At 28.8% G+C, this 26,381-nt stretch overlaps 2 protein-coding genes across 4 annotated transcripts in view; one reads left to right on the top strand and one right to left on the bottom strand.

Annotated features, from left to right (window-relative positions):
• The window catches only part of LOC107437431 (uncharacterized), a 455,576-nt gene that overhangs the window by 300,247 nt on the left and 128,948 nt on the right, over window positions 1–26,381 (top strand). The gene's annotated exons all lie outside the window — the stretch shown is intronic.
• On the bottom strand, window positions 64–24,897 carry LOC107437435 (uncharacterized). 2 transcript variants are annotated; one of them, XM_087167895.1, is made up of 3 exons: window positions 24,685–24,897; window positions 21,211–21,367; window positions 64–170 (listed from the first exon to the last, which is right to left on the bottom strand). In XM_087167895.1, exons 1-3 carry the CDS (start codon window positions 24,729–24,731, stop codon window positions 144–146), a joined length of 231 nt encoding a protein of 76 aa, XP_087024021.1. In that variant the 5' UTR covers window positions 24,732–24,897; the 3' UTR covers window positions 64–143. The 2 variants fall into 2 exon arrangements, with proteins under 2 accessions (XP_087024021.1, XP_015904926.3); XM_016049440.5 differs by lacking the exon at window positions 64–170 and adding an exon at window positions 18,529–18,848 and having other exon boundaries at window positions 24,685–24,893.

Raw genomic sequence — 26,381 nt, 5'->3', positions numbered from 1 at the left:
ACTTATTAACAAGACTTTGTAACAAAAAAGAAAAATAAACATTTTTTTTAAAAAAATACATTCATTTTTTAATAGCGTTACACAGCGTTATATAGAAAGGATGCACAAAAGTCATAAGTTTGGGAAACACTGACCTAGTATCTTCATCCATTAAAACCTGCAATTTCACACTAGGAAAGTAAAAAAAAAAATTTCAAAAGTAACACTTAAAAGTTTTTTTCACTAAGGTCATCAAGTAATAGTTATTTTGTAAATAATATTTAAAAAAATTTAAACATTAAATGGAAAATAATATATTTTACATTTTAATTTAATTTCGATTATGGCATTAAATAATTATTTGTTCACATTTTTTAACTAGTTCCTTTACTTGTTAAATTGAGTTTTGAACTAAAATTATGAGGATTGTGGTAAATTTGAACAATATAAATGTTCAACGGCACATGAATTTCTAATTTTAGACGTCGATATCATCTTCCGATGTCTTCATTCTTTTTATTTCAATATACTGACCGAAGAAGAAATCACTAATGATTTGCAACATGGACTAGTAATATTAGTCAAGCAACTCTTCCGAAAAAAATTTCATAATCACTTATTGACTCAACACAATTTTAATTTTAAAAAAATCGAGAAATGAACAAGTATTTCAAACACAAGTAAAGAAAAGTTTCCTCCCAAAATCTTCCGCGAAATTTGGTCTGGAAGCAAAATAAATGACACGCTAGACGATAAAGGGAAAATATATTGCCAAACTGTCATCATCTAATGGATTAAAGTGGCATATTTCGCTTGTGAAGGCATTTCTAACTTTCACAAATACTTTCAAAAATAGATTTACCACCATAAATCTATACAGTTACATAATTTAACTTTAGATATTTGTGGATTACGGACTTTTTTTTTCCAAATTTCCCCGCCATTAAAATAAATTAATAATACATAGGTTATATATAACATTAGAATCTCATGACGTTTTTTGCGTAGATATCCGTTAATAATTCATTTAATTGAGAGTTACTTGGAATTTTAGAAAATATGTTCTAATCATTATATCTAAGAGAATATTTAAATAAAGAACATACAACTATAAAATCGACAGATATTTTTGAGATGGAATTGTAAAGTGTGAAAAAATGCAAAGATGCAATGTAAGAAATGACTTCAAAATCACAGTTTATTTTGTTTTTAAATAGAACAATAGGTAAGCAGATGCAAGTTTGCACACCAAACTTGTCTCCTTAGAAAATCCTTTTGGTTGCCATTAAAAAATATATTATTTCGTATACTGTAAGAAGAATTGCCAATGGAGTTTGGAATTTTCAGTGAAATTTTATTGTTTTTTTAAACAATTGTCAGTAACGCTGACTACCAATTAGAAAAATATGTTTTACTCTTTTTTTTATAAGCTTTAGTGGATCATGTAACATAAAATGATATAAGATGTCTTCGATTGTACTTTAAAATGATACTTGTGTGGTTAAGTGTAAAATATTTATAAAATTAATTGCTTTATTTATAAAGCTTACAATCAGATTTACTATAAAAATGGGGTATTAAGACAAATTTTCGTGCTGTGCTTGGAAATAGATTCATACATTGAGTAACTACCCCGTGCCTAGTAAGACTTGTTCAGTCATTGCAAATACTTTAAGACTTAAGAGTGATTAAAAAATGTAACTTATAAAAAGTAGACAAATGAAGAGAAAAAGCAATTAAAATCTAAAAAATATGCTTCACTAGTAACGTGGAATAAAATCAAATAAGGAAAAAAAATTAAATTATCCTACTGTATTTGGTATTTTTTGGTTGCCCGGGCGCAAAGCAAAATTTTTTTTTTTCATTTTTAAGCTTTTAAAAAAATTTAAATTATAAAAAAGAGTTGATGCGGACTTTTTGGTGATTTTTTAGCTAAAATTAAATACCCTATATTTATAACCCATAAATATGTTACCATATAAGTTTGAAATCTGGTAAATGTGGAAATTGTATATTGAATATCGTTAAGCATCTGGTCACTTGGTATCGCCAGCCTTAAATATTTGGTTGTCAATGGCGTTTCGTGCCTTTAGTTTAAGGTATTGTTCACAGTTAAAAATTACCCTATTTATTCGCTACAAAGAGTCCATTCTGTTTGATGTATGTCGATGAAATTTTGTGCAAACGTTATATGAATCATGATAAAATAAAATCAGGTAGTACTAACTTTGGCCACTAAGAAAGCAAAAAAAAAGCAGATATTAAAGAGGTAAAAACTTTATTAAATCATAGTAAATATTCAATATGCAGTACATATTCGTCAAACGCATGTTCAAAACGCGTTATGGCGAAATTAAAACCATAGAACGAAAGGTTTCTTAGTTTGCTGTAGCTATATGACATTGTTGTGCATGCTTTCAATTCAGTTTCATTATATAATCAACCTTTCTTTCGCAGCTCATAACACCGCAGTCTTTGCAAATTAATTAATAATCTTTCTTTTGTAGTAGCATGGTATAAAATGCCAGTGTATACTTGCTTCTTGAACCATTGTAAATTGCAATATCGTTCATCCCCGTACATGAAAGCGCCATCTATCAGATGATTTTGCTTTTTTTTTTTTCCTTTTTCGATTTTCTGTTTTCGTGGTCCCTTACATTGCGTATATGTCACGGTTCATCAACATTCCCTCATCACAAAAGGATAGTAAGTTTGTCCCCATAAAATAATTTTAATTATAACCCCCAGCTCATAATGCTGTGAAGCTTGTATTTCCTATAAATAACTTACTTAACATCAAAAGTATGCAGTGACTTAGTAGAAGTTATACTTCGTTTTATTCTTTTTAAAACAAACTCTTCTAAATGATGATATTTTTGTTTCCTTTGATATACAGCACATTCCGATGCAAATCAAAGAAAACAAGTTGTAGTTTCTAGTATCATTTAATTCCGTTGTGTTGAGTCGGTAATAACATTTGTCTCTGTGGTACAAATAATTCTGGCTCTTATACCAAGAAACTCCTTGTTCAAAAACCAGCCATTACCTGAAAAAAAATTCAAAAACAAATTTACTTCAAACTTTTAGTATCAAGTATTTAAAGGCTGATTCGAAAAATTTTATCTTTTTAGTAAGATGATTTAAAACGTTAAATTATGAGAAAAACTTCAAAAATACATAAACTTCTTTCTCTTTCGTAAAACTCCATGAAAGGTAAATTTTGAAACAATATTCACAACTTTGTGATTTGATTTGTTTCATACATATAAGTGGTAAATGTTTTCGGTTTAAAAATAACTTAATTTACTTCATAATTTTTTATAAGCAATAATTCCTCATCGAAATACAGTTTTATGATATGTTGATTACCAAAATAACATTACAAGAAAATGAATTGCTAAAATATTCACCTCTTATTCCCAAGAAACGAAAATCTGGTTTTTATTTTGTTATGGACAGATTCTTTAATGGATGTCTTTTTCCACGTTTGCTGCCTATTTAATTAAAATGAAATCGATCATATAATCTTCATATTATGATAATTATGTATTCAAGGAAAATTCATTCTCACGTCTAAGTTCTGAAGTGATTTTATTGGAAAAGACGATTTTTTTTCCTCCAACAACTATAATAACATGGGTGAATACACAAATGAACAGGTAGTTTGTTCCAGATCCAAATTGGACGGGAATGTTTAATCTTTTTCCTTAATGATCACTTTAGATCGTCCCTTGCTTGAAGAAAGTTGTTCTATTCTATTAATAGAACTTTCTCCTCCGCTCTGTTAAAGATAAGTTGATTTTTACTAAAAATAAGGTAAAGAGTTTTAATTATGTAAATAATTAAAGAAGTTTTCATTAAATATAAATTTAATATTAATTATATTAAATTTAATATTAATAGTCACTCTCCAGTTCCATTGATCTTTTATTTATTAAACAAGGTGTTCCGTAATTACAACTCTTAATATATATTTTTAGAATCCCTTTTCGAATACGAAGTTAAAAAATATACACAATGAGGGTCGTGAATTAGTACTTAGAAAGAAACGAACACGCTTTCGGAAATTTTCAAATCATTAGTTTTACTTTATTTGATTGTATTTTATAACCGGCGTTGGACAGTCAACCTAATTCTGAGTTTACGAGTATCAATATTTAACTCCGTAGCCTTGTAATTTTGATCCCAACCCTCAGGACAAAGGAGCTTTATAGAGAAATTAGCCTTCATTGTAGACTTTTGATGGAACCAACTCATATTAGCGTTACATGCAGAGGAAAACCGCAAAAACCTCCCACGGTTAGTCTGAGAGTAAGCAGACTTTAACCCATGATTCGTCTGCCATTGGATACTTTACGTCAACACTGTGGTCGGTGCGATCCGGATGCAAAATTTGCATCAACCTGGCATCGCAGGGATTCAAACCTAGGCCATCTCATTGGGAGACGAGTGCTCTATCCCTCTCAAATCATTAGTGAGATAGATGGGATAAAAACATCAAATTCCATTAGCTGGCCTATTGAAACTAAAAGGTGTTTTTTTTAACAACCGGTTTTCAAGTCCACCCTGTTTTCTCCAGCAATCATATTTTTATTTTCAGCCACGCTTTTGTTAGTAGTGATTCATTCGATTTTAAAAGCGTTTTTGTATTTACTTTCATTTCGACATTTGTATAACATTTTCGACTGTGATTCTAGAAAAATGCAGTAAGAGCAATCATTGCAAAATATCCTAAATAATTAATTTCTTTGTAATATTGTACACTAGTGGGCTGCGCCCCCAGCTCGCTAACGCTCGCCAACCCCGAAAATTGCTACGCAATCTTATATGGTTTGCTTTGCAAACAAAGCTCGCTTCGCTCGCTACTAACTTAGGTACATTGCAAATGTACAAAATTCTAAGAATTCAAAACAATCATTCAAATCCATATAACAACTTTTTTTTAAAAAAAAATTTACATCTTTTTAGTAAATACTAAGTCATTAAAATAAATTTGAATTCAAATGACGTGTAATTCGTTAAACCTATTAGAAATGTGTTATAGTATAAAATTTCTAAAACTTATATCTCTTTAAAAAGGTTAAAATTTTGGCTATAATTTAGTCTATTAAAAATTTAAATAAGTGAATTGCAATGGAAAAACCTGCATAAACAAATAAATTCTAGTAAAACAAATAAATTCGTGATATAAATCAAAAATCGTCTAATAAATTCGTAATATATGAATTCGTGGAAAAAAGCGTTTTGATAAAATACTAAAATAAAGATCTATCGACAAAGACTACTCACTTCTGCCTAGCTTATGCTCTCTCTGGTTATTTCAGTTTTCGTTTTTAAAAGCGCTATATGTTGAGCCATCTCAGCTAGATTTGGCATGCGACATTTTTAGCGGCAATCATTGGTCGATTTTCTAGCGTTGCCATTCGGGGAGTTGTAATAAGGCTTTTTTTTGTCTCCGTGTAAGAGATATATACATATAGATAATTAACAACTAATATTAACTATAATTAACAACTGTATGCGCTAAACTTGCCTTCAGTAATATAATTACAAATTTACAGTGCAATTAAAATATTTAGTTATTTTATTTATTCATATTGGGAGGGGGAAACGTTTATTTGAGGAAATTTAAATTCATTCAATAAAATATTACTTTTAAATTAAATTTACTCAACTGTATGCAAACAAGCATTTAATGGTATGCGGAATGTTAAATGTGATGAATATAAAATATTGACCCGGAAAAACTGTAGATACATACTGTCTTAAGACTATTGAAAAAATATTAGAAAATTTCTAAAAAATATTTTCAATATCCATTGTTAAAGTAATGCAAGAGATTTATTTTTCAGAAAAAAAAACTCTTATAAACCCAATCTTGGAAGGAAGTTCTAAGCGAGATGCTTTTAGATCTACATTTAGAATTCGAGGCTGAAGTTTTCTTGAGTGAGTGATATCGGCAGATTTTTTTACAGCACCAAAACCTGTCAAACTAAAGTCAGGAACCTCTCTTATCTATTGGAGATAGAAAACCCGAATACTCCATTTATCTTCATCTTTTCCGAACGTAAAACAAATAAAAAGTTCTTGAAGTTTTCAGAATGTAGATTTATACTATTCAACAAATAGTGCGATACATACTTTTTTAAAGAAAAAAAATCCTCAGTTACTTAAATATTAAATGCACTATTAGGGATTTTTTTCCTAATAAAATTTGCATTAAAATTACTTAAAAATACTTTTTTATATTATTTTAAACAATCATTTTTTTCTAATTTGTTGTATTTTATCTGTTTGTAATGTACTATAAATAATCGTTTGCAAATTTAGTATTTTGTATATATATATCATCATCATAGTTGACCAGACAGACAAATGTGAGCCAATGCCTTCCTCTGAAGATTTCTCCATGACGACTTCCGATTTATCTTTGATCTCCAATTCTTTTAATTAATTGCGAGAAAATCAGACTCCACTGAGGCATCCCATCTCAGCCGCGGCCTTCCCCGCTTTCTTTTTCCAGTGGGTCTAAAAAGCAGTATCTTTTTTATTGTGTTATCGTCACTCATTCGAATCACGTGGGCTATCCAATTCATTCTATTTATTTTTATGTATTTAATAATATCAGGTTGTTTATAAATCTTGCACTATTAGGGATTTTTTTCTAATAAAAATTTCATTAAAATTACTTAAAATACTTTTATATCTTAGTTTAAACAATCAATTTTTTTTCTACTAATTTGTTGCATTTTATCTGTTTAATGGCATGATTATAAAAAATCGTTTTTAAATTTAGTATTTTGTATATATATATATATATATATATATATATATATATATATATATATATATATATATATATATATATTCAGCCTTTCATCCCTTCAGTGGGTCGATAAAATGAGTACCAAGCATGCTTGGGAACTAACACTGGGGGCTCCGCGTTCGGCTGACCACCTGACCGGAACATATGCTCCTGCACCCCAGAGCCCAAGGTCAAGAAAACTGAGATGGGCACAGTCGGCCTTGGCCCTCTTAATGGGCTGTCGCGCCACTGAGTTAGTTTAGTTATATATATATATATATATATATATATATATATATATATATATATATATATATATATATATATATATATATATATATATATATATATATATATATATATATATATATATATATATATATATATATATATATATATATATATATATATATATAATATTTTTCGGGGTTACTGTATCTATGTGAGAATAGGCAATCAAATAAAGTGCTAATTGTTTTTCATTGTCATTAGAAGAAAGGTTAAGAAAAATATTAATGCTTTCTATTTAAATGATTCTCTCACTAAAACTAACAAGGAAAAGGATGACAAGAAGAAGCAACAATTTTCTGCATCCAACATAAGAAAGGTTAATACTTTGCGCTATGTAGATTACAGTAGAAAAAAATAACTTAAATAATGCCTTATGTACTTTCGTTCCTTATTCACGTTGTGTTTTGCTTTAATTTTTAGCATATTGTAGAAAGGATTTATGAGAAAGACTGGGGACCAAAAATGAATAATCTGTTTTCAATTTGTAAGCAATTGCTCTCAAATATCAAACTAGTATTTGTAACTTTACATTATTTTTTTTAATTTATCTTCCATTTATCTTAGCAAGTCACGAGAAGAGGTTTTTAATTTAAGTTTAAAATTCGCTGCCGTATCCTAACTTAACTGCCAATATTATCCTCCCATTAGAATCAACGTTTAACCGGATTAAAGTTTCTTCCGGTTAAAATTAATACTCTCCGGCAATTAATTTCGAACTTTATTAAATATATCATAAAATAAAGACTTGGGATATTTTTCATGTTTGTAATCTCTGTCTATTCGAGCATGGTACATTAGGAGAGAGCGTATTTGTATAGTTTGAAGCATATTAGTAAAAAAATTTAAAGAGAAACCTTTAATATTTTTCATAACTATGATTCAGTCTATCGGTGGCATAGATTGGAAAAAATAAGAGGAAAATTAAAAGTTTTCAATGCTTTGATTTTCAGTAAATTAGAAGAGAGAAATAAAAATAAAAATAAGTAGTTATTTTCATTGTTGTAGTGGCTTTATTGTCAAAAGTCAGTTATTGTTGTAGTTGTTATAAGAAAAATTTATTAATAGTTATTTTTTGAACTATCCAATCTTTGGAAGAAAGGTAACTTTTTAGTGGATAACATTTTCCATGTTAACGGTTTCATTCTATGGAGAAAATAGATTCCATCCATAAGACTTTGAAACTTCATATTTAATAACTTGAAAAGCAATTCATGTTGCACATGTTTTGTTTTTTGGTACACATAATTTCAAAAACTCCCATAGTCTTGAAAACTCCCATAGTCACATTCACGAAGAATACAAGCATTTTGTGTTACTAATTGAATAAGTTTTCTACGAACTTAATATTTCATTAACAATTTCAATTATTACTTCTTTTAATTAAATTTTTAATTTTTTTTTCTCCTTGTATTTTAAAATTGTTTTTATGCACTATTACTAGAGACAATTATTACTTAATTTATAACATTCTGTTTAATCACTTCCAACAAATGTTTTGAAAATTGAAATAATTAAAAAAATATTTCATATCAAAACAAAAATATACACATTTGTATGACTGTAAACTTTCCTTATAAACCTAAAACAATAGCACAACTAATAGTTACTCTCGTCATATTCCTTTCTGTCATTTTCCAAACATATGTTAAACCTTTTACAAAATATTTGTACAATAATTTTCTAATAAATTATGTCAATAAATAGACATGCTATAAAGCTTTCTACTTTATATTTGACGTTTCGTGTTAAGAATACATTGAAGATCTTAAATGTCTTTCTGATAATTTTATAGCACACGAAACTGAATTTTTACCGAGTTTAGGAAAAGTTAGCATAAAACATTGAGTATAATTAGCTTTAGTGAATAAAAAATAATTTTGATCAAATATTTATTTTTATAGAATCTAGAATTAAAGAGAAGTTTAATTTGTGAAAAAGAAGTTAATTTGTCCAGCAATAGATAGAAAATATTGTACCACCATTGCATTTAAAATAAACATTCATTTTTCCAAAAAACAAAATCGAAAAATTGAAAAACATTTTTTTTGGAAGCTGTAGTTTATCATTTTAATATTGATTGCATTCGTTTAGCATTGAATAAATCAGTATACATAAATTATTGTATTATAATCAATAGCGTCTTTTGAAATCTAAAAGAAAAAATCAATTGGGAATGTTCATTTCAGAAATAGGATAGAAGAATACAGCTAATTAGAGATCACCAAGACCCCTCGAGCTTGCATGAATTCATATTGAGTAATGGCAATTAAAAATTTTAAAATATTTCGCCAAGCATAAATTAGGAATCCATAATTTGGCTTGTAATGGATATTAATTACAGTCAGGTTGATAATTCGTAATATTTTTTCCAAAGGCGTGCACTTGGGACGTAGACTCATTGGCTTCAGGAATGCCAGGACTGCTACTCTCTTCTCGTTACCCAGTGGGCACCTGTGGCGAAACCACGGTGGTGAAGCAGCGTTGCCCACGTCACACAACCACAAACCCGTTTATAGGGCGGGACACATTCACACAGTAATACACACACAAAGGAGAAAGGACACAGAACACAGAGAGAGAAAAAGAAACATCCATGCTCTGAGCAGGATTCGAACCCGCGACCATCAGCTCCGCAGTCAGGCGCGCTAACCACTCAAGCCACTTTGTCGGCTAATTCGTAATATAAACTCTATAAATGCATTGGCGAGTAACTATTTTATAAAAACTCAAAAATATTGCTGTAATTTCTTTAAAGGTATATATTTTTGTTGATATTTATAATATTTATTATAATGATATATTTATAACATTTATTATAATGATAAATTTATAATATTTATTATAATGATATATTTATAATATTTATTATATATTTATAATATTTATTATATATTTATAATATTTATTATAAATATTATTATATATTTATAGTATTTATGCTATTATTTCAGATGAATGAAGAAACATAATCTGTTTATCGGATATGATTTCCACTTAAACATGACTACCTTGAGAAAAAGACGTAATACATATTTATTGAGAAAGGATTATATGCAATATTTATTTAATTATTAAATAATACAAATCATGTAATGCCTCTTTTAATACGACACTCCCTTAACACAATATTATATTATATATTCTAATAGTAAATTTACGAGAAATTATGGTTGAAGTTATGTTAACTTCGTTTTGATGTTAAAGAAATGTAAAATAAAACAAAAAAGAAAAATATTTGTAGGTTTGAATTAAGTGTCTGAAATTATTTCTAAATATTCAGAAAAACAAGTTCAACATTAAACTATAATATAGATAACTTTAAAGGTAATACTAATTATAAGACACCGTCTAGTAGCTACTAAAAAACAGAATTATATTTAACAGAACAGAAGAAGAATTATATTTTGACTAAAATATGAAACCAAAAAAGGACTTTGAAAAACTAATTTCAATCCTATATAAAAAAAATTTCAATAATTGATTTCGTTAATTAAAGACATTTCAGTGATAAATAACTGTTTATCATAGATCTAAATAACAGCAAATATGTGTAAATTTTAAAAATTGTTTGGAAATGAGCAGTAGGAAGATTTTACTTTTAACGCAGGAAAAGAACTCCGGTGTTTCATGATATATTTCCTAACCATAAATTATTAAAATGCTAATAACAATATTTTCACTTTTTTTTACCCAAATTAATACAAAATAATGAAAAAAGTTTGGAAAATGTATTTAATAGAAATTTTGAGTTAAAGTGGTAACCATTTTCATTTAAAATATCCGTTTGCAGTATGAAACATATGTTAAATAAAAAATCTGGCGTCAAAGGGATAAACAACCTATGCTTTCATCTTCTACTAGGAATAATGCGTGAACATTCAGAATATATTCCCCACTCTACTACTGTAAGTTTTTGTTAAAGTACATATATAAAATAAAATTTTCTTTTCAACTGTGTTTAAAGCTCATAACATAAACATCAATACCTAATTTCACAACCTATCCTCAACATCATCAGCTGCATTGTACTTGAATTTTAAAAAAAAATAAGCAAAAAATAAAACAGAAATTGCAACGGAAACGAATTCTAAAGCTTTCGACATCGAAAACAGAAAGATTTCCAAAAAAATAACGTAATCCTATTTTATTCACAATCTGAACGAGTTTGTAATTATGTTTTATGCACCTTTAAATCCACTTTATATTCTGCACAAACCCTTCGAAAACTATAAAATCGATCCAGTAAGTTGAGAACACAAAGCCTTACAAAATAAGATTTCACTTGTTCTCGATTTTCCTAGGGTGGTTTTATTGGAAAAAAGAACAAATTCTTTCCCAAATATCCTCAATAAAACGGATGAGTAAGCAAATGAATAAGCTCGTTGTTACGTAGCCAAATTGAATGCTGAACCATAATCGTCTGCTCAGAACAGTGGAAGCTTCTTTTTAGGATAACCAAGGTTCATTTATTCTTTTCGCTATTGATATCGATGAGAGTATATAATAAAATTCGAAGACAGCTGATTCAACATCAAATTTTATGCATGTAATCAAAAAGGAAAGAATTCAATACTTTCGTAATTTAGTATGTTTCGTAATTATAATATTATTTTTTCGTAGTTTTGAAAAGTCTCATTTTTTAAATGCATATCATTTTTATGCAAGGGAATAATATTAGAAACAAAAAAAACTTAAGAAATGGCAAAAATTTAATAATGCACATTAATGTTTTTTACTCAAAATCGAACAATCGATCAATCTAGATAATTGGCACATTTTTTCAACCTTTTTTCCTACTTGATCATCAATTTTTCGTTAAAAATAAAATTTGAACAGAACATAGCATAACCACAAAGATAATAAGAGATTAATCAAAGTTACCATCATCAAAGGTATTCTTCTTTATGTGAACATCACATAATGCACTACCAAGATAATAGAAGATAAATGAAGTTACCATCGATATTCTTCTTTATGCCATCTTCGAATAATCTACATAGATAATAGGCCAATTAAGTTGCCAGCAATAAAGATATTCTTCGTTATGTGAGCATCACATAATACACTACAAAGATAATAGAAGATCAATGAAGTTGCCATAGATATTCTTCTTTATGCCAGCTTCGCGTAATTTACTGCATAGGTAATAGACCAATTAAGTTGCCAACAGTAAAAATACTCATCGTTATGCGAGCATCACATAATATACGACATAGGTAATATGAGGACAATAAAGCTACCTTCAATAAATGTACTCTTCGTTATGACAGCATCTCATAATATACTTACTTTGGCTCTTCACGCCATTTGGCGTATAAGGCATTCAGCCTACTTCTCCATAGACCTTAGTCTTACACTTGAGTACAGGCGACCGCTAATCTTTTGATTTTGCTCTCTTGAAACAGTGTGCATTTGTCTCTATCAATTCATTTTCGGTCTTCCCTTTTTTTTTCTCCTGCCATCAGGGGTCCAAGAGAGAAACATGTATTAAATTTTTCTTTTTCCAGTATTGTTTCACGATTCACATAGTATACAACATAGATAATTGAAGATCAATAAAGTTACTATCAATGCAAATATTCTTCTTTATAATCAAGCTGATCAAAACCCTGTGTAAAATATACACATCATAATTTTCAAACGAAACTTTCACTAAAAAAAAATCTTGAACAGCATTGAATCTAACATTTAATACCATGATGTATGGTTCAAGAATAATATTTCTTTCCATAATTATTTCCATAGGGCTTCACTTTTAACCATTGTAGCTTTTTGCGTCAAAATAATCTATTAGGTATTTCTCAGAAAACGAAATTACTATATTGTAGGTAAAAAATTCATGAAATGGAGAAAAAAAGAAAATCAGATATGAGGTTTCCGTGTTAAGGTAAGGTGCACGTATTAGGAAGAAAATTCGTGCAATGGATAAAGTGAAGCTCTTAAACGCTTTTTCGATGACTTCGCAGCAGACGCTACATAAATTTTTAAAGAGGTTACATTGTTAACGAGAAAGGCTAAGTATTTCGCCAAAGAGAAAAATGTTATTTCTCTCACTTACTTCAAATAACTTCAATTGAGGTACTATTTATTTATTTCAATTGAAGCATTAGAACTTTTGAATTCAACGCAAACTGGCAAACTTGTAAGTACAACATAATCTAAATTAGTTTTCTATAGAATAATACTCTCTTATGTAAAAACAATTCAGCAAATTTATCAAAATGAAGTATTCGGAGTGATTAATACAGACAATCACATTCTTTCATTTCTTTTTTTTTTAAATAAAGAATTGTTGAATTAAAATTTTAACTATCATTACCGTAATTCTAGACTACTTTAATTTTTTTCACTATTTTTCCGTCTTCTGTACTTTAATCAAAACATTGAATAAGACGTCAGTCACTATTGATAGACACTGAACTTTCCGTTAAGGCAGCTTCAATCACCAATGACTGAGAGAGTAAAATATGATGTAAAACTAAACAATTGACATTGTTTAAAGTAATAACTGAAAATTTAATTAAAATTTACCTAATTTTTATTTATTACAAAACTAATTTTTATTTTTTTTAATGTTTTTTAAAAGGGAGCTTTTCACTGTTTTATAACAATACGTGTTTTTTCAAGCAGCGTGCTTTGCTTGAAAATTGCCTTAAAAAATTTAGTTGTATTGCCTTAAAAACATACACGGCGCACAATTTTTAAACTCAATAATAATTTTTTTACCTAAATAATATTGGAGTTAACTTCGTATTTATTGAGAAACTATTCAAACTGGCTAGCAGGCAAAACTTTTTGATTACAAATACATGTGTGTAAGACATAGAAAAACCCGCGGAAACACTAATTGCCAACAAAGCGCCAAAAGAAATTTATTTTCTGATGATTATGTGTATAAATTACTACTTCTTAATATTGAAGCATATTAATAATTTATACTTACTAGGAGGCTTTGCCCCCCGCTCGCTGGCGCTCACCAACCACCGGAACTGCTTTCGCAGTTCATTTCTGATTGCTTCGCAATCCAATGCTCGCTTTGCTCGCTCATTGGATACGTTTTTAACGTCTGGTTTTTGTATACTTTTCTGAATACTGAAGTTCCGAAAACTTTTCAATGTAGAAAATTCTAAGCCTGTACATTTCAATATTAATTTGAAATTGCAAACAGTTCACATATTTTTCTTAATCACACTATTCTAAATTTCAGTTGTTGAGAAAAGTAGCTGTTGTAAGTTTTGTTTTAAAATCTTTCCCACAAAAGGGCCAAAGCCATGTGTTGTAAAACAATATGAAATAGTAGTCTGCCACTGAACGCCGGATGTAAAGCATCGGCTTTGATGAAGATAATTTTGTATTCTTAATTCTCTGAAGGGCGCCACCTTAATAATATGGAATTTGTATAATAAATATATATATATTTTTGATTGTTGATGAAACCCATCATTTTGTGTTTTCATCAGTGTTCAGAAGCAGAACAACTATAAGTTTTCTATTTTATCACAAAAATATAAAATGTATGAAAAACAAAGGAAAGAGTAAGAAAATGAGTATAGTCATAGAAAAAGTTAAAATTAACAGCATTTTTATTTTTTAAGTTGTTTATTTTTATTTCTTTTAGAATTCGCTATTTTTTTAGCAAAATGTTTTTTAACCTAACAGAATTCTTTGCCGACTGTTTTCTCTATGAATGAAGAAAATAAAGTAAATATTTAACTGTTGTGAAAAGAATCTTATTTAGTTGTACAAAGTACTTCAGCCAAAATTTGGGAGCCACGTAAGAGAATTATATATATTAGATCAGAAACACATCATTAAAAGGCAGAATGCTTTGGTGTTTTCAAAACAAAGCAAACGTTGCCACCGGCAGAAAAGAAATACAGCCAAAATTTGGGAGCCACGTAAGAGAATTATATATAATAGATTATAGATATTTATTTAAATATCTATTTATTAGTATGTATAAGTTACTACTTAATATTATTTATAAATATATTTAATATTATTTAAATATTTGAACTCCTGGAAAGTATAAAAAAAAAAGCCTTCTGGCGGATCCCGGCCCACGTGGGCATTGAGGGAAATCAGTGCAAAGACGTCCTTGCTAAAGAAACACGAAACTTGGATCAGACCCCCAAAGTTACATCTGATGACGCAAATGCAGTTCCCAAAAGCAAACTTTAAAGAAAAAAAATTTAAAAACTCCCTTCCGAATCTTAATAGTCCTAGAAACTTCTGATCTGCAACAGCAAAACACCTTACGGGCCTTTTCAAGGAAATGGCCTGTTCTTCAGACACGATTAAATTATACCCCATATGCAGATATTGCTCCAAAACCCAATTAACGCAACAAAAAAACCCAATTAACGCATCCAATTCTGTCTAACCATTCTGGCTGCAGTTATTGGACTTTGGTCACTACCCGAGAATCCCATACAGTCTTCAGGTGCCAGAACTCACAAAACTCATTCTCCTAACTTTTGGAAATAATTAACACTGCCGTAGACTAGAGAACAACAACAAATATTTAAGCATCAATTGGAAACTTTTTTGTACGTGAAACTTAAAGCTGCAGTATACTTTCTGATGAGGAACATAAAATAAAAAATAAAAAACATTTTCTTGATTCTGTAATGTTCTGAATTTCAGTAATAATTTAAAATCTGTCCAACAGGCATTAAATCACACAAACCTCCGCAAGTATGAATTTGAAATATTTCAGCATTGTATGCAGTTGAAGTATTTTTTTTTTAATTTTATATCCCTCGTTGAGCAGCTGACCCAATTTTTTGGATTTAAGACAACTAATGTTCAACTACGCAGCCTTGTAAATTTGAACCCATCCAGAAGACAAGGAAACTCCTGGATCAGTACCCCCAAAGGTATTGATTTGTTATGGGAACATGGAGGACTTAGCGACTCGACAGATTTAACATGCATCAGTTTTAATGTTTCTTTTTTTCGCTCACTTTGTTTTTCCATTGCACGGTAGAGTTATTGCCAATTCAAAATTTAAAATAGTTAAAGGCGGCACTTTAAGGAGTGGCGAGTTTCGAATCTAGATGAATCTATCAAGAACATGGAGTAGATTGAAAATCAGTTTTAACTACTTTTTTCAAAAGTTGATATGCTGCATCTATTACTGATGATTTTTAACTCCATCATTTAAGTCAACATGCCGAATCACTTTAAAAATATACTTTCTCCAGCTTATAATCAATACAAGTATTAAGGTTGAATTTATATGAAATAAAATAAAGGTTTTATCTTTTATAAATATGCTGTAAAGAAATTGTGCTCTCATAAATGTCCTTCTAAAAGTTAATTCTCTAAACCTCGATTTTGAAACATTTTATTCTTCTAGCATCACCAAATTTTTAAAGCTTGCAATTGACTGAACTTTTTCAAACTCTTAGAAAATGAAATAAATCTCATTCTTTACAGTCAAATCTCCGAATAAGACTTCACCAGAACACATTCAATATTCAAAAGAAAAATCTCTCCGCATAAATCTCTTTGCAACAGAAATTTCTATCGCGGGCACAGCGCTTTCATCCTGAACACGATGCCCACATTCAAACTCCAATTTCTTTCCTCCATAACAGTTCTTCTAATCTATTCTTGCCTATTTCAAATTTATGTATTCAAATCTATTCTAGGGTGTTACATTAACATAATAATGACTGCCCGCAAAACGTTTCATGCACCAACATTTTAAGAAGTGGATCGTGTTGAAACTTTTAAGTTAAAAATGGCTGTATTTACAGAGAGAAGGGTTCGTGTGAGATCACTTCCAACAGAGATTTGTGAGGATTCTTCATTGCCAAGTTTCATGTTATGCAAATGAAGGGAATAAGTCAAATACATAAGTTCTTTTATGTTCGGAATTTCGATTGATCAGAGAATATTCAACAGAGGGTGTTTATTTAAAATTTTAAAATGAAGCAAACTACGCCAATGCGCTTCGTAAGTGATTCGCAAATATAAACAAATAATGCTTTGTGATTTTTTTTATCTTTAAATATTAATGGCGATTACATAATTCCAATACAAATTTGAAAGGGCATATAAATTACTTTAGCTTTTCTCATTAAATTTCTGGGCAACGCTGCTTATAAGGAATAAAGTGAAAGTTTCATTACATTTTCATGAACTTTACAAGCAAGTCGCTATATTTAGTTATCTGTTTTCTGTGAGTTTCTTAATATGCTTTACCGATTTATTCCAAGATGTTATTTCAGAGTTATCTGAAACTTATCGAAATTTAAAACTTGCAAATTTAAATGTTCCAAGCTTTCTAAGCTCCAAAGTGCTTACATCTATAATAATAAAATTAAAAGTTTGTGTGTTTGCGTGTCTCTCTCATACCTTCAGAACCGTTTGTGATAAAACTACTTAAAATTTCCCTTTTCATTCATCTGTAAAATCTATTAAAAGTGCAACTTCTAGTAAAGCAAAATAAATGTAAATAGCAAATATTGTTGAATAGGACTGCTCGGATTTTACTTTGCGCCAAATTTTACACCTAGTATATAATAGAAACATTTTCAGTGTAGAGAAACTGGGCAATGGCCGGACAATGTATCTATAAAGAATATCAAGAATACCAGAGAAGTGTATACCGGAAAACACTAGTGCATTTCTTCCAGGTTAATTCCAGGCTATTAATAATAACTGTCAAAAAACTTAACTGGCTTCAAAATTATGCAGATAAAATCAAAAGACGATGTGATTCAAGCTCAAACAGGCTCCGATTCTCAAGACTTGACAGACGCGATTGAGAAGAAAGAAAAGTTGCGAACGAAAAATCTGAAATATAGGTGAAAAACAAAACTAGAAAAACTGCATTTTTTCTAGTTTTTTTTTTTTGCCAAATCTTAAGAGTGGACACCTACTTTTTAGCTTTTGAAACTTGTCGACTTTTACTTCCTTTAGCATATTTTTGAAGCTAATGAAGATTTTTAATCTAGTGAAGTATTTTTTCTTCTCTTTTGCTTACGGCTTCATTGTTAAATACAAGATTTTTATTTTAAATAAATGGATATTCTTGAATTTTAAATGCTGATGAATTTGTATAAGCATTTTCAAGCAATTCTAATTTTACAATATACGTATTTGTTATTCTTTCCGTGATTTATTTTACAGACTCTGTAAATTTACTCAATTCTACATACTTTATTTCCGTACATGAACGGAATCTTCAAAGTTTTCTATCTGTTAATTTACAAAGCCTTGCATAATTTTTTTTTCTGATTATTTTCAGAATATTCGGTAAATATTTTTTTTTACTTGCTTTAATTGTAAATGTGACTTCTGAACTCCTGCTAACTGATTTCCAGCAGATTTGATTCTCGCGTTTTCACTGAAATTGTTTTTACAAATCAAACACAATAAACTAAGCACCTAAGCACAAGACAACAAAGTTGACAACGAACTGACCACACGAGTTTTCGTTTCTTTTAAATTTTGATTTTTCTTTAAATCGAAATATTTCAGAAATGTATCATAAATGTTTCAACAAACGCTTTCGTTTATGCAGAAAGCTATGCGTTTTTTAACAATTTGTGTCTTTTCCTGATTTACAGCAAATTTCATCTTCAAATCGGTAACCTGAATCAACAAATGGGAAAGCCGCACTGCCGCAGTCCTTCAGCATGATACCTATTGTTCTATTACATACGTCCCTGTTGATAGCTTCGCACATCAGATCGCCAACTTTTTCTTGACCTCCCTGTATTACAGAGCATAATTTGCCCCCATCTGACAGCAGATTAAACTGTAAGAAAAGGTAAACAATATATATATAAGCTGAAAATTAGTCTGGTACAAAAATATATTAAACCTGGTACAAGAGAGAATCTGCAACCTACTACTTTGAAAACAAAATAATTTTTTTTAATTTGATTCAATAGCAGAATTTTCACCTTCTTGTCAAGCGTTAGGCGATAAAAGATATGAAACTTGATTTAATATTGACAAAAAACATGTTATTTAAAATAACGATAGCTGTAAATCTGGTTGTAAAATTAATAATGTCCTTTATATGTTAACCCGTGGTTTTTGCAATCTGAATATTTTGGACAAACTAATAACTCTCTGAACATTAGAACTAATTTACGTAGTTGAGATATACACAGTAACAAGATGATCAATAAAATTAAATTGAATCATTTTAGAGCTCCAGATTTTAACATTGTTAAAATTAATACTTTAGATATTGTAGATGATATTGATTTAAGACTACAAGAAGAAAACTAATGACTAGAATTGCATCATTTTAGAGTACATTATTTTAACGTTGTTGAAATTGATATTTTAGATGATATTGATTTAAGACTGCAAAAAGAAAATTATTACATGCATCTACACAAAACAGTTTCGCCATAAGGCTAAATGATGCCTTCTAACGTACAAAGATTACTTTAATAACTTCTCAACTTAATCACTTTCTCACATTGAAGATAAGAGTCTAAACCTAAGTAAATGGAGTTGAAAGTATAACAAAAACTATCTTAATAGTGATAAATATTTCATTTCTGATAAGGAAAAAGATTTGAATTAACATTACAATGTTAAACCAATGAAACATTATGCTTTAACCCTTAAAGTTTATAATGTCTATGAGCTTCAAGATCTTATTAACAACTTTTCTTCTACTATTTTTTCTTTTATTAATAAATCTTCATAAATACTTTGTTTCGATCTTGTGAAAGCCAATATTAATAAAATTTAACCAATTAAAAGGAAAGTTTTAGATAACTTATATTTTGTTGTCAGCTTTCCAAACCCTAGTTTGATATGTTTAAATTTCATAATATATTCGACAGGTTAAAAAAATTTATATTAAAAGTTTTTTTAAAAAATTAAACGCTATAAATATAGTAAAACTATAAATATAACTATTTTTAATTATAGTGATATTAGCAAAAATTTAAAGAAAATCAATGTATATGATTACGAATGTGTTCCTGTGATGAAGAGAAATATTTTGGAATTGTCGATCAGCATCATAAACATATTATTACCGGTAATTTAAATATTACAGGTAACTTAGAACTAAGAAATTAAATGTTAAAAGTCACAAAATTTAGCCCCATTAATCATATATTAATTAATAAAATTCTAAAATCTTTTTTAATGATCTCAATCTTTTTTTTTATTTAAAGATATCAAATATATTCTCTTTACCATTAAAAATGCTCACAGAACAGCAATAGGTGGCTTATTATTACTTCAAAAACTTTATTTTTAAGTAACAATTTAATATAACAGTAACAATTTAATATAACATCTTATAAGTAAAGTTAAAATAACAGTAACAATTCAAAAACATTTTCTTAAATTGATCGAGCTATTGAACAACTACAGAAGTATTTTGTAACTACCCCGCATTGACATTTTGTAAGAAATTTTGTACAAATTTCTATGTTATGTGTACTTTAAAGTAAGAGTTAAATTTTAAGCTTGTAATTTAAATAATGTTCTCATTAAAAAATTTTAACTTTTTATCCAATGTTAAAAATTAAAATTTATAATTAAAATTAATAACATGCAATGCCATACTTAACTATCTTATTAATTTATAAATTTACAACAAAACCATGTGGATCAAATAAATTAACTAAATCTGGCACTATTTTCTTTAACTACTGAAATAAAATTATTAACAATATTTTTAAAGAAGGTTCTTCTTAGATTATCACTACTAATCAAACTTTTATAGAATTTATTAATCAAAATAGAATTAAATCCATTATGATTTTTTATTTCCAAGATCTCTTTAATAGCCCTCCCTTTTCTAAACTAAAAGATTTTATTTTGCTGATGCTTTTTTTTACTATGATTATTAAAATATCCTTAATCACGATTTTAATTATTGATAGATTCTAATTTATCTTCATATATCTGTACTAATAAATCTGTGTTGGTTGTATGTTTGAATTTTTTTAGTGGTAACTCAGTTGTGGAATATTTTACAGCAAAACACAAAACAAATTTCTTCAAATAATATTTCCCGTTTGATTAGCTGCCTCTTCGAAACAAACATATTTTGAAGAAAGAAAACAAACATATTTTGAATACGCAATTAATTATTTTTTGTTAAGTACGTACAGAAATAATTATTAAATTTCTGTTACCTTATTAATGCAGGCACGCTGGCACTTTAAGGTAAGATCAAAATCACACTTGGTATTCTCTATATCAAATTCAAATGACATGGTTTCTTTTTCTCTAGTATAATCATCTTCTCCCATAAGAAAGGTGGTGCACGTACAATTTTCAGCTATGGTCAACCTAAATTAGTCAACCTATTTTCAGCTAATGGTCAACCTATTTTATTAAATAAACTGTTCCTTAGTTTTTACGCTCTAAAAAAACTGATTTATAAATTTCTTTTAAAAAAAATAATCCTCTCTCAAATAAACTACCTTTTTGAAATGATTTAAAATGTACCTTTATGAAAAAATGTAAATAGGTAATGTGTAACTTCTGCAATTTGTTTTAAAATAATTCTCGATAGTGATAATTTGTTTCGATGCTTCCTGATGTTTCAACAAACGCCATAGTCGCATCCCTAAAAAATTAATATCATTAATGCTAATTTGGTAAACAAGTAACAGGTATAATTCCTCTGAGAGCTTTAGTAAAAAAAAAATTTTTTCATTTAAACCATTCTTTTAGGAACATATCGAGATGAAAGTATATATCATTAATGGAAATTTTCAATTTATGAAAATTAATTCACGATTGTAAAATGAATATCAAACTAATAAATATCAATTTATTCTGACAATACATTGTTACAAATATTAAAATTCAGAAATTATCGGTTACAAAAAGAGAAATTTTTCTATTGGCAGCATCTTAGAAAAGTAATCGTAATTCTGATACCCTCAATTTGTCGTCAAAAAATATATAGCTAAAATAATTTAATTAAGATTAGGATTAAAAGTGGTGTGTAATTATTTTTCATTTTATAGCATTGGAGGACCATTGCAAAAGTGAAAACCCATATGCAATAGAACCTCAGTTATCCACCTCTTCTCTTCAACTTCTTTCTCTCCATCCTAAACTTCTTCCTACATTTATGTCTTCTTACTCTCGTGTGGCAAAAAGAACGAAGCAAAAGAAAAGGCATGTCACCTCTTTCGGTCCAGTGTAGCCTCAATGGCATTCCCCCAGATGGCCATCCTAAGGCATTTCTTCTTTTCGTTAGGAATACCTCTATTTATCCAAGCTAATTATCTGATTTTTTTCACAATTTCAATAATCTGCTCTAAAAATCAATTTTACGCGAGGCCTTCAAAATAAAAAACGTTTTACCTTATGCAAATTGATTATTTTATTTGAGCAACAAGTAAACGTTATGTTAGTTGGTAATTTCGTTGCCTTTTGGTCATCGGAGGAAATCTAAATACTGAAATTTTCGGTTTTTCTCTGGCCATATTAAAATTATATATTTAATATCACTATTAAATACACAGCATTTCAGAGTGTGGAAAATAAAGTAGAAAATGATGTTACCTCTTTAGCTAAACATTCCGATTTTCCCAAGAATACTGGTATCAATTATTTCAGACAACCGGGCACTGAATTTCATTTTTGCAATTTTTACAGCTCACTGTTCGAAATGCTTAGCCTGACAGTCGCACCGTTTGCCTTTATTTGCAAACTTCTATAATTGAAACGTGTGATTTCTTTATTGTTTCGATTTAGGTGCAACTCGCTTCGTCTCTGACCTTCCCAAAAATAAAAATCTCATGATAAAATTTAGTGTGGTGAATGCAGGTTTGCTTAGAACATTAGTTTCTGAAGAAGAAATGAGCGGCAGTATAAATATCGAAGCATAGCAACAATTCACACATTCGTATATGGACCACGATGAAATAAATCTGCAACATTTTTCCTCTCTTTCATTTGGCCCACCAATTTCAGGAAGCTTTGAGATGAGCTTCACCCGACACAAACGAATTACACGCTAACACTTTCCCCAATATGCCTCAACATTCATTTCTCGAAATTCAATCTTCCCCGCATTTCTACTTTGCCCCAATTGGAAAAATGGCATTTCACAGTACGTTACATTGGCATAACACAAAATAATGTTACAGTATTCCTTTATCATCGTAAGTAGTTATATCTATCCAAATAAGTTTCTGTTTGTAATTCATTTGAATTTAATTTTCAAACACGCCCCTTAATGTGTTTCCATGAAATGTATAGGTAACAAATTACTTAAACTTTTAAGTAAGATTTTTATCTGTTGATTTATTCAAATTAATTAATTTACATTAATATATTTCTATTAAAATTATGTTTACCATCTCAATGAAAAAGCTTAATTTTTTTAAGATTATCCGCCAGTCAATGATGGGATAATTCGATTTCCTATATTTCGGATATCGGCAACAAATGTAAACTGTTTAGTGCATCTGGTATAAGTTTTACCGAAACGACGACGATACCAACAAATACCTTCTCTAGATCTCAATCACACCCTATAATTGGAATTTCGGTGAATAAAACAATACAGACTTCTAGAATTATTGCGTGATCTTTGCAGCTCTCTAACTTTCTTAGAAAATTCCTTAATTTTCTCCAATATTGTTGATAGTTTTAGTGTCACTGATGTATGCCACTTCTGTGTTGCTTTTGGCAGAGAATTTGCCAATGCACTAACACCAGCCGCAATTTCTAAGATTTTATCACCTATTTTAGCCAGTTTATCGAGAGAATCAGTGCTGACAGCTAAAATAGTTTGAACTTGATACAGCAATTATTGCAACCAAAGTTGTTTAAAAGCATTATTATTTATTTTACCCGTCGTCAAATTATGCATTCCACGTAACAATTGACTTGGGCTCTTATCGCCAAGATCTAATTCGGAAAAGTTTGTTCTCACCAGAACACTTTTATGGTCACTTAAATGAGAAACAAATGCTTCCTTTAATGCTGCGTATTTATTTTCTTGAGACAAAACTATCTATCACTCACAACATTCAAAGTTTTCTGATCAAAAGCTGCAACGACAGCGTTTTTTTTTTTGTATATTCGTCCAATACATTACAATTCTTAAATCTTAGCATTTTTTTACGTTTAGCCACAAATTAGCACCATGTTCTGAATTCATTTTGATTTTCAGTACAAAACTTATTTTCTTATTTGTAATAACGGTGGTTTTAAATTATTTAGTTTTATAGTAACAATTTTTAAAAACAAGCACATTCTTTCAGGTAACCTTAGGAATACTAATTTGTTCGCCTAGTCCTCCTGTGCTGCAATAAATCATTGGTTGATCATTCGAATATCGTGGCATATGTATTTAAAAAAAATTAAGTGTTACAGAATGCACAATGAACAATTTCTTAGATTAGAACTATAGACTAGTAAATATCATTGATATTATTTAAGATATCTGACTGAAGAATATTAATATATAATATATAATTTTTGAGTATAATTTGAATTGTATAATTTTGAGTATAATTTTAATAATATTATATAAAAATTTACATAGAGTAGTTATTTATATCGTCCTAAAATATGTTTCCGTATCATTGTTACTGACACAAATGAGATTGAGTTTCATAAAATAATATGAGGTAACTTACCCAAAGCAAAGAAGTAGAATGCTTGCGCTGATCAAGTAAGAATTCATTTTTAATGCAGTAATTGAAATTCAGTAAATAAAAATAAAAGATTCGAATTTATATATGTAATGTACAATGCAAATATTTCACACACGGGTGATAATTTTTTTAAATTGTTATTCAAATTCTTGATAAAACATTCCGCACATCTGGAAAATTCCAAAGAATACAATATCATTTAAAGATAAACTCTAACTCATAGTATTGCTATCTTTGTTTTTAACTTATCATTATAGATTTGATAAATTTCTAAGAATTAAGCTCCTCTGCTTTCAAAAAAATTTTATTATCGCTCCTTTTGTATTTCCAAAGTACTGTGCACTCTTTATTGCTACACTTTCTGAAATATCTATTTAACTTCGAGGTATAATAGCAATACCTTGAACAATAACATCATACAACTTTTTGCCGAAATTTTAATAATTTGTTTAAATGACTCGTTTTTCGCTTCAAGTTGAACCGTAATATCGTTTAATCAACCTTGAGAAGCACGATAATATGGTTCAATTTGGCCTCCTACTTTACACCCAATTAGCACCATTTTATTGCTTTACACACTTTAAAATTTCTAACTGTTCATGGCAGTTAAAATAACATTTTACAGCTAAAATAGAATTTGTATTAAAAAAAATTTTTGCTTTTTGATACTTGTTCCGAAGGAAACTTTATTGAAAAAATTATTAAAAAATTTTTTAAAAAATTAAAATTTCTTACGTGCTTGAAAATTAATAAATTAAACTATCACAACTAAAAAAAAAACTTTGTTTAATTGAAAAAATTGAAAAGTCCGTAAAATATGAAGTTGCAAAGAAACACCTCATCTCAAAAAAATTGACAAATCCTAAAATTATGATAAAAAATTCATTATTATTAATCTTATTATGAATTCTGTAGGATGTTTGCTGAATGCACATAATTGTCTAATATGATAAAATGTAATAGTACGTATGTCTGTCTGTGTATCCTTCATGACTCCAGAACTGTTAGCGAACAAGTTTTGAAATTTGAACAGTAGGTGCTAGAAGTATTTTCCGCCTTCCACCTTAAAATCGTTTATAAAGTTCAATTAGAACGTTTGAGAGAGGAGTGCGAAAAACTAATTTTTCATACTTTTACCTATACTGATTATTTTGAATTGAATTGCAGACGATTCTGTTTTTCCAATAGCTCAAAAAAGACAGCAGTTATTAGATTAAATAGAACTGTAGGTTAATTTAAACATAACTGTTTTATTTACTAAATTACACAGCTCTATTTTATCAAAAACAGGATACACTGGAAGTTTATTGCATGTTCTATCTCTAAGTACTATCGTTTCACCGCTGCACTGCTATTCGTAAATTGTTCTCCTCTTTTTAACCTGTAATTAACCACGTTTTATTAATAAGTATTAAAAGTATGTAATATTGCATATTTATTTATATATTATATTTTTATATACATTAAAAGTACAAAAATTTTTGCCTAAAGTTCTTATTTCCTCGCAGTTTCATGTTATGAAGTTTAAATAACTATCAGTTTTATTTAGAGTATAAAATCTAATTGATGTGAACAAACAAGATGTATTACACATCTCTTTTGATTTGAAAATCTAAGTAATCATCTTCGTGAGGGCAAATTCAACGGTTATAAATGTAGTTACATCAAAATAGTTTTCA

Source organism: Parasteatoda tepidariorum, chromosome 7 (genome assembly GCF_982258835.1).
Source record: "Parasteatoda tepidariorum strain Cologne lab strain chromosome 7, Ptep-v5.0, whole genome shotgun sequence".
Classification (NCBI taxonomy): Eukaryota; Metazoa; Arthropoda; class Arachnida; order Araneae; family Theridiidae; genus Parasteatoda; species Parasteatoda tepidariorum.
This window is presented reverse-complemented; position numbering and strand designations above follow the sequence as displayed.

Coding starts and splice junctions, on each gene's coding strand:
- LOC107437435 (XM_016049440.5), bottom strand. CDS start 24,731: ATGAATTCTTACTTGATCAGCGCAAGCATTCTACTTCTTTGCTTTGG. Junction 21,368..24,684: donor ATTCTACTTCTTTGCTTTGG/GTAAGTTACCTC, acceptor TGACTAATTTAG/GTTGACCATAGCTGAAAATT. Junction 18,849..21,210: donor AGCGTGCCTGCATTAATAAG/GTAACAGAAATT, acceptor CTTTTCTTACAG/TTTAATCTGCTGTCAGATGG.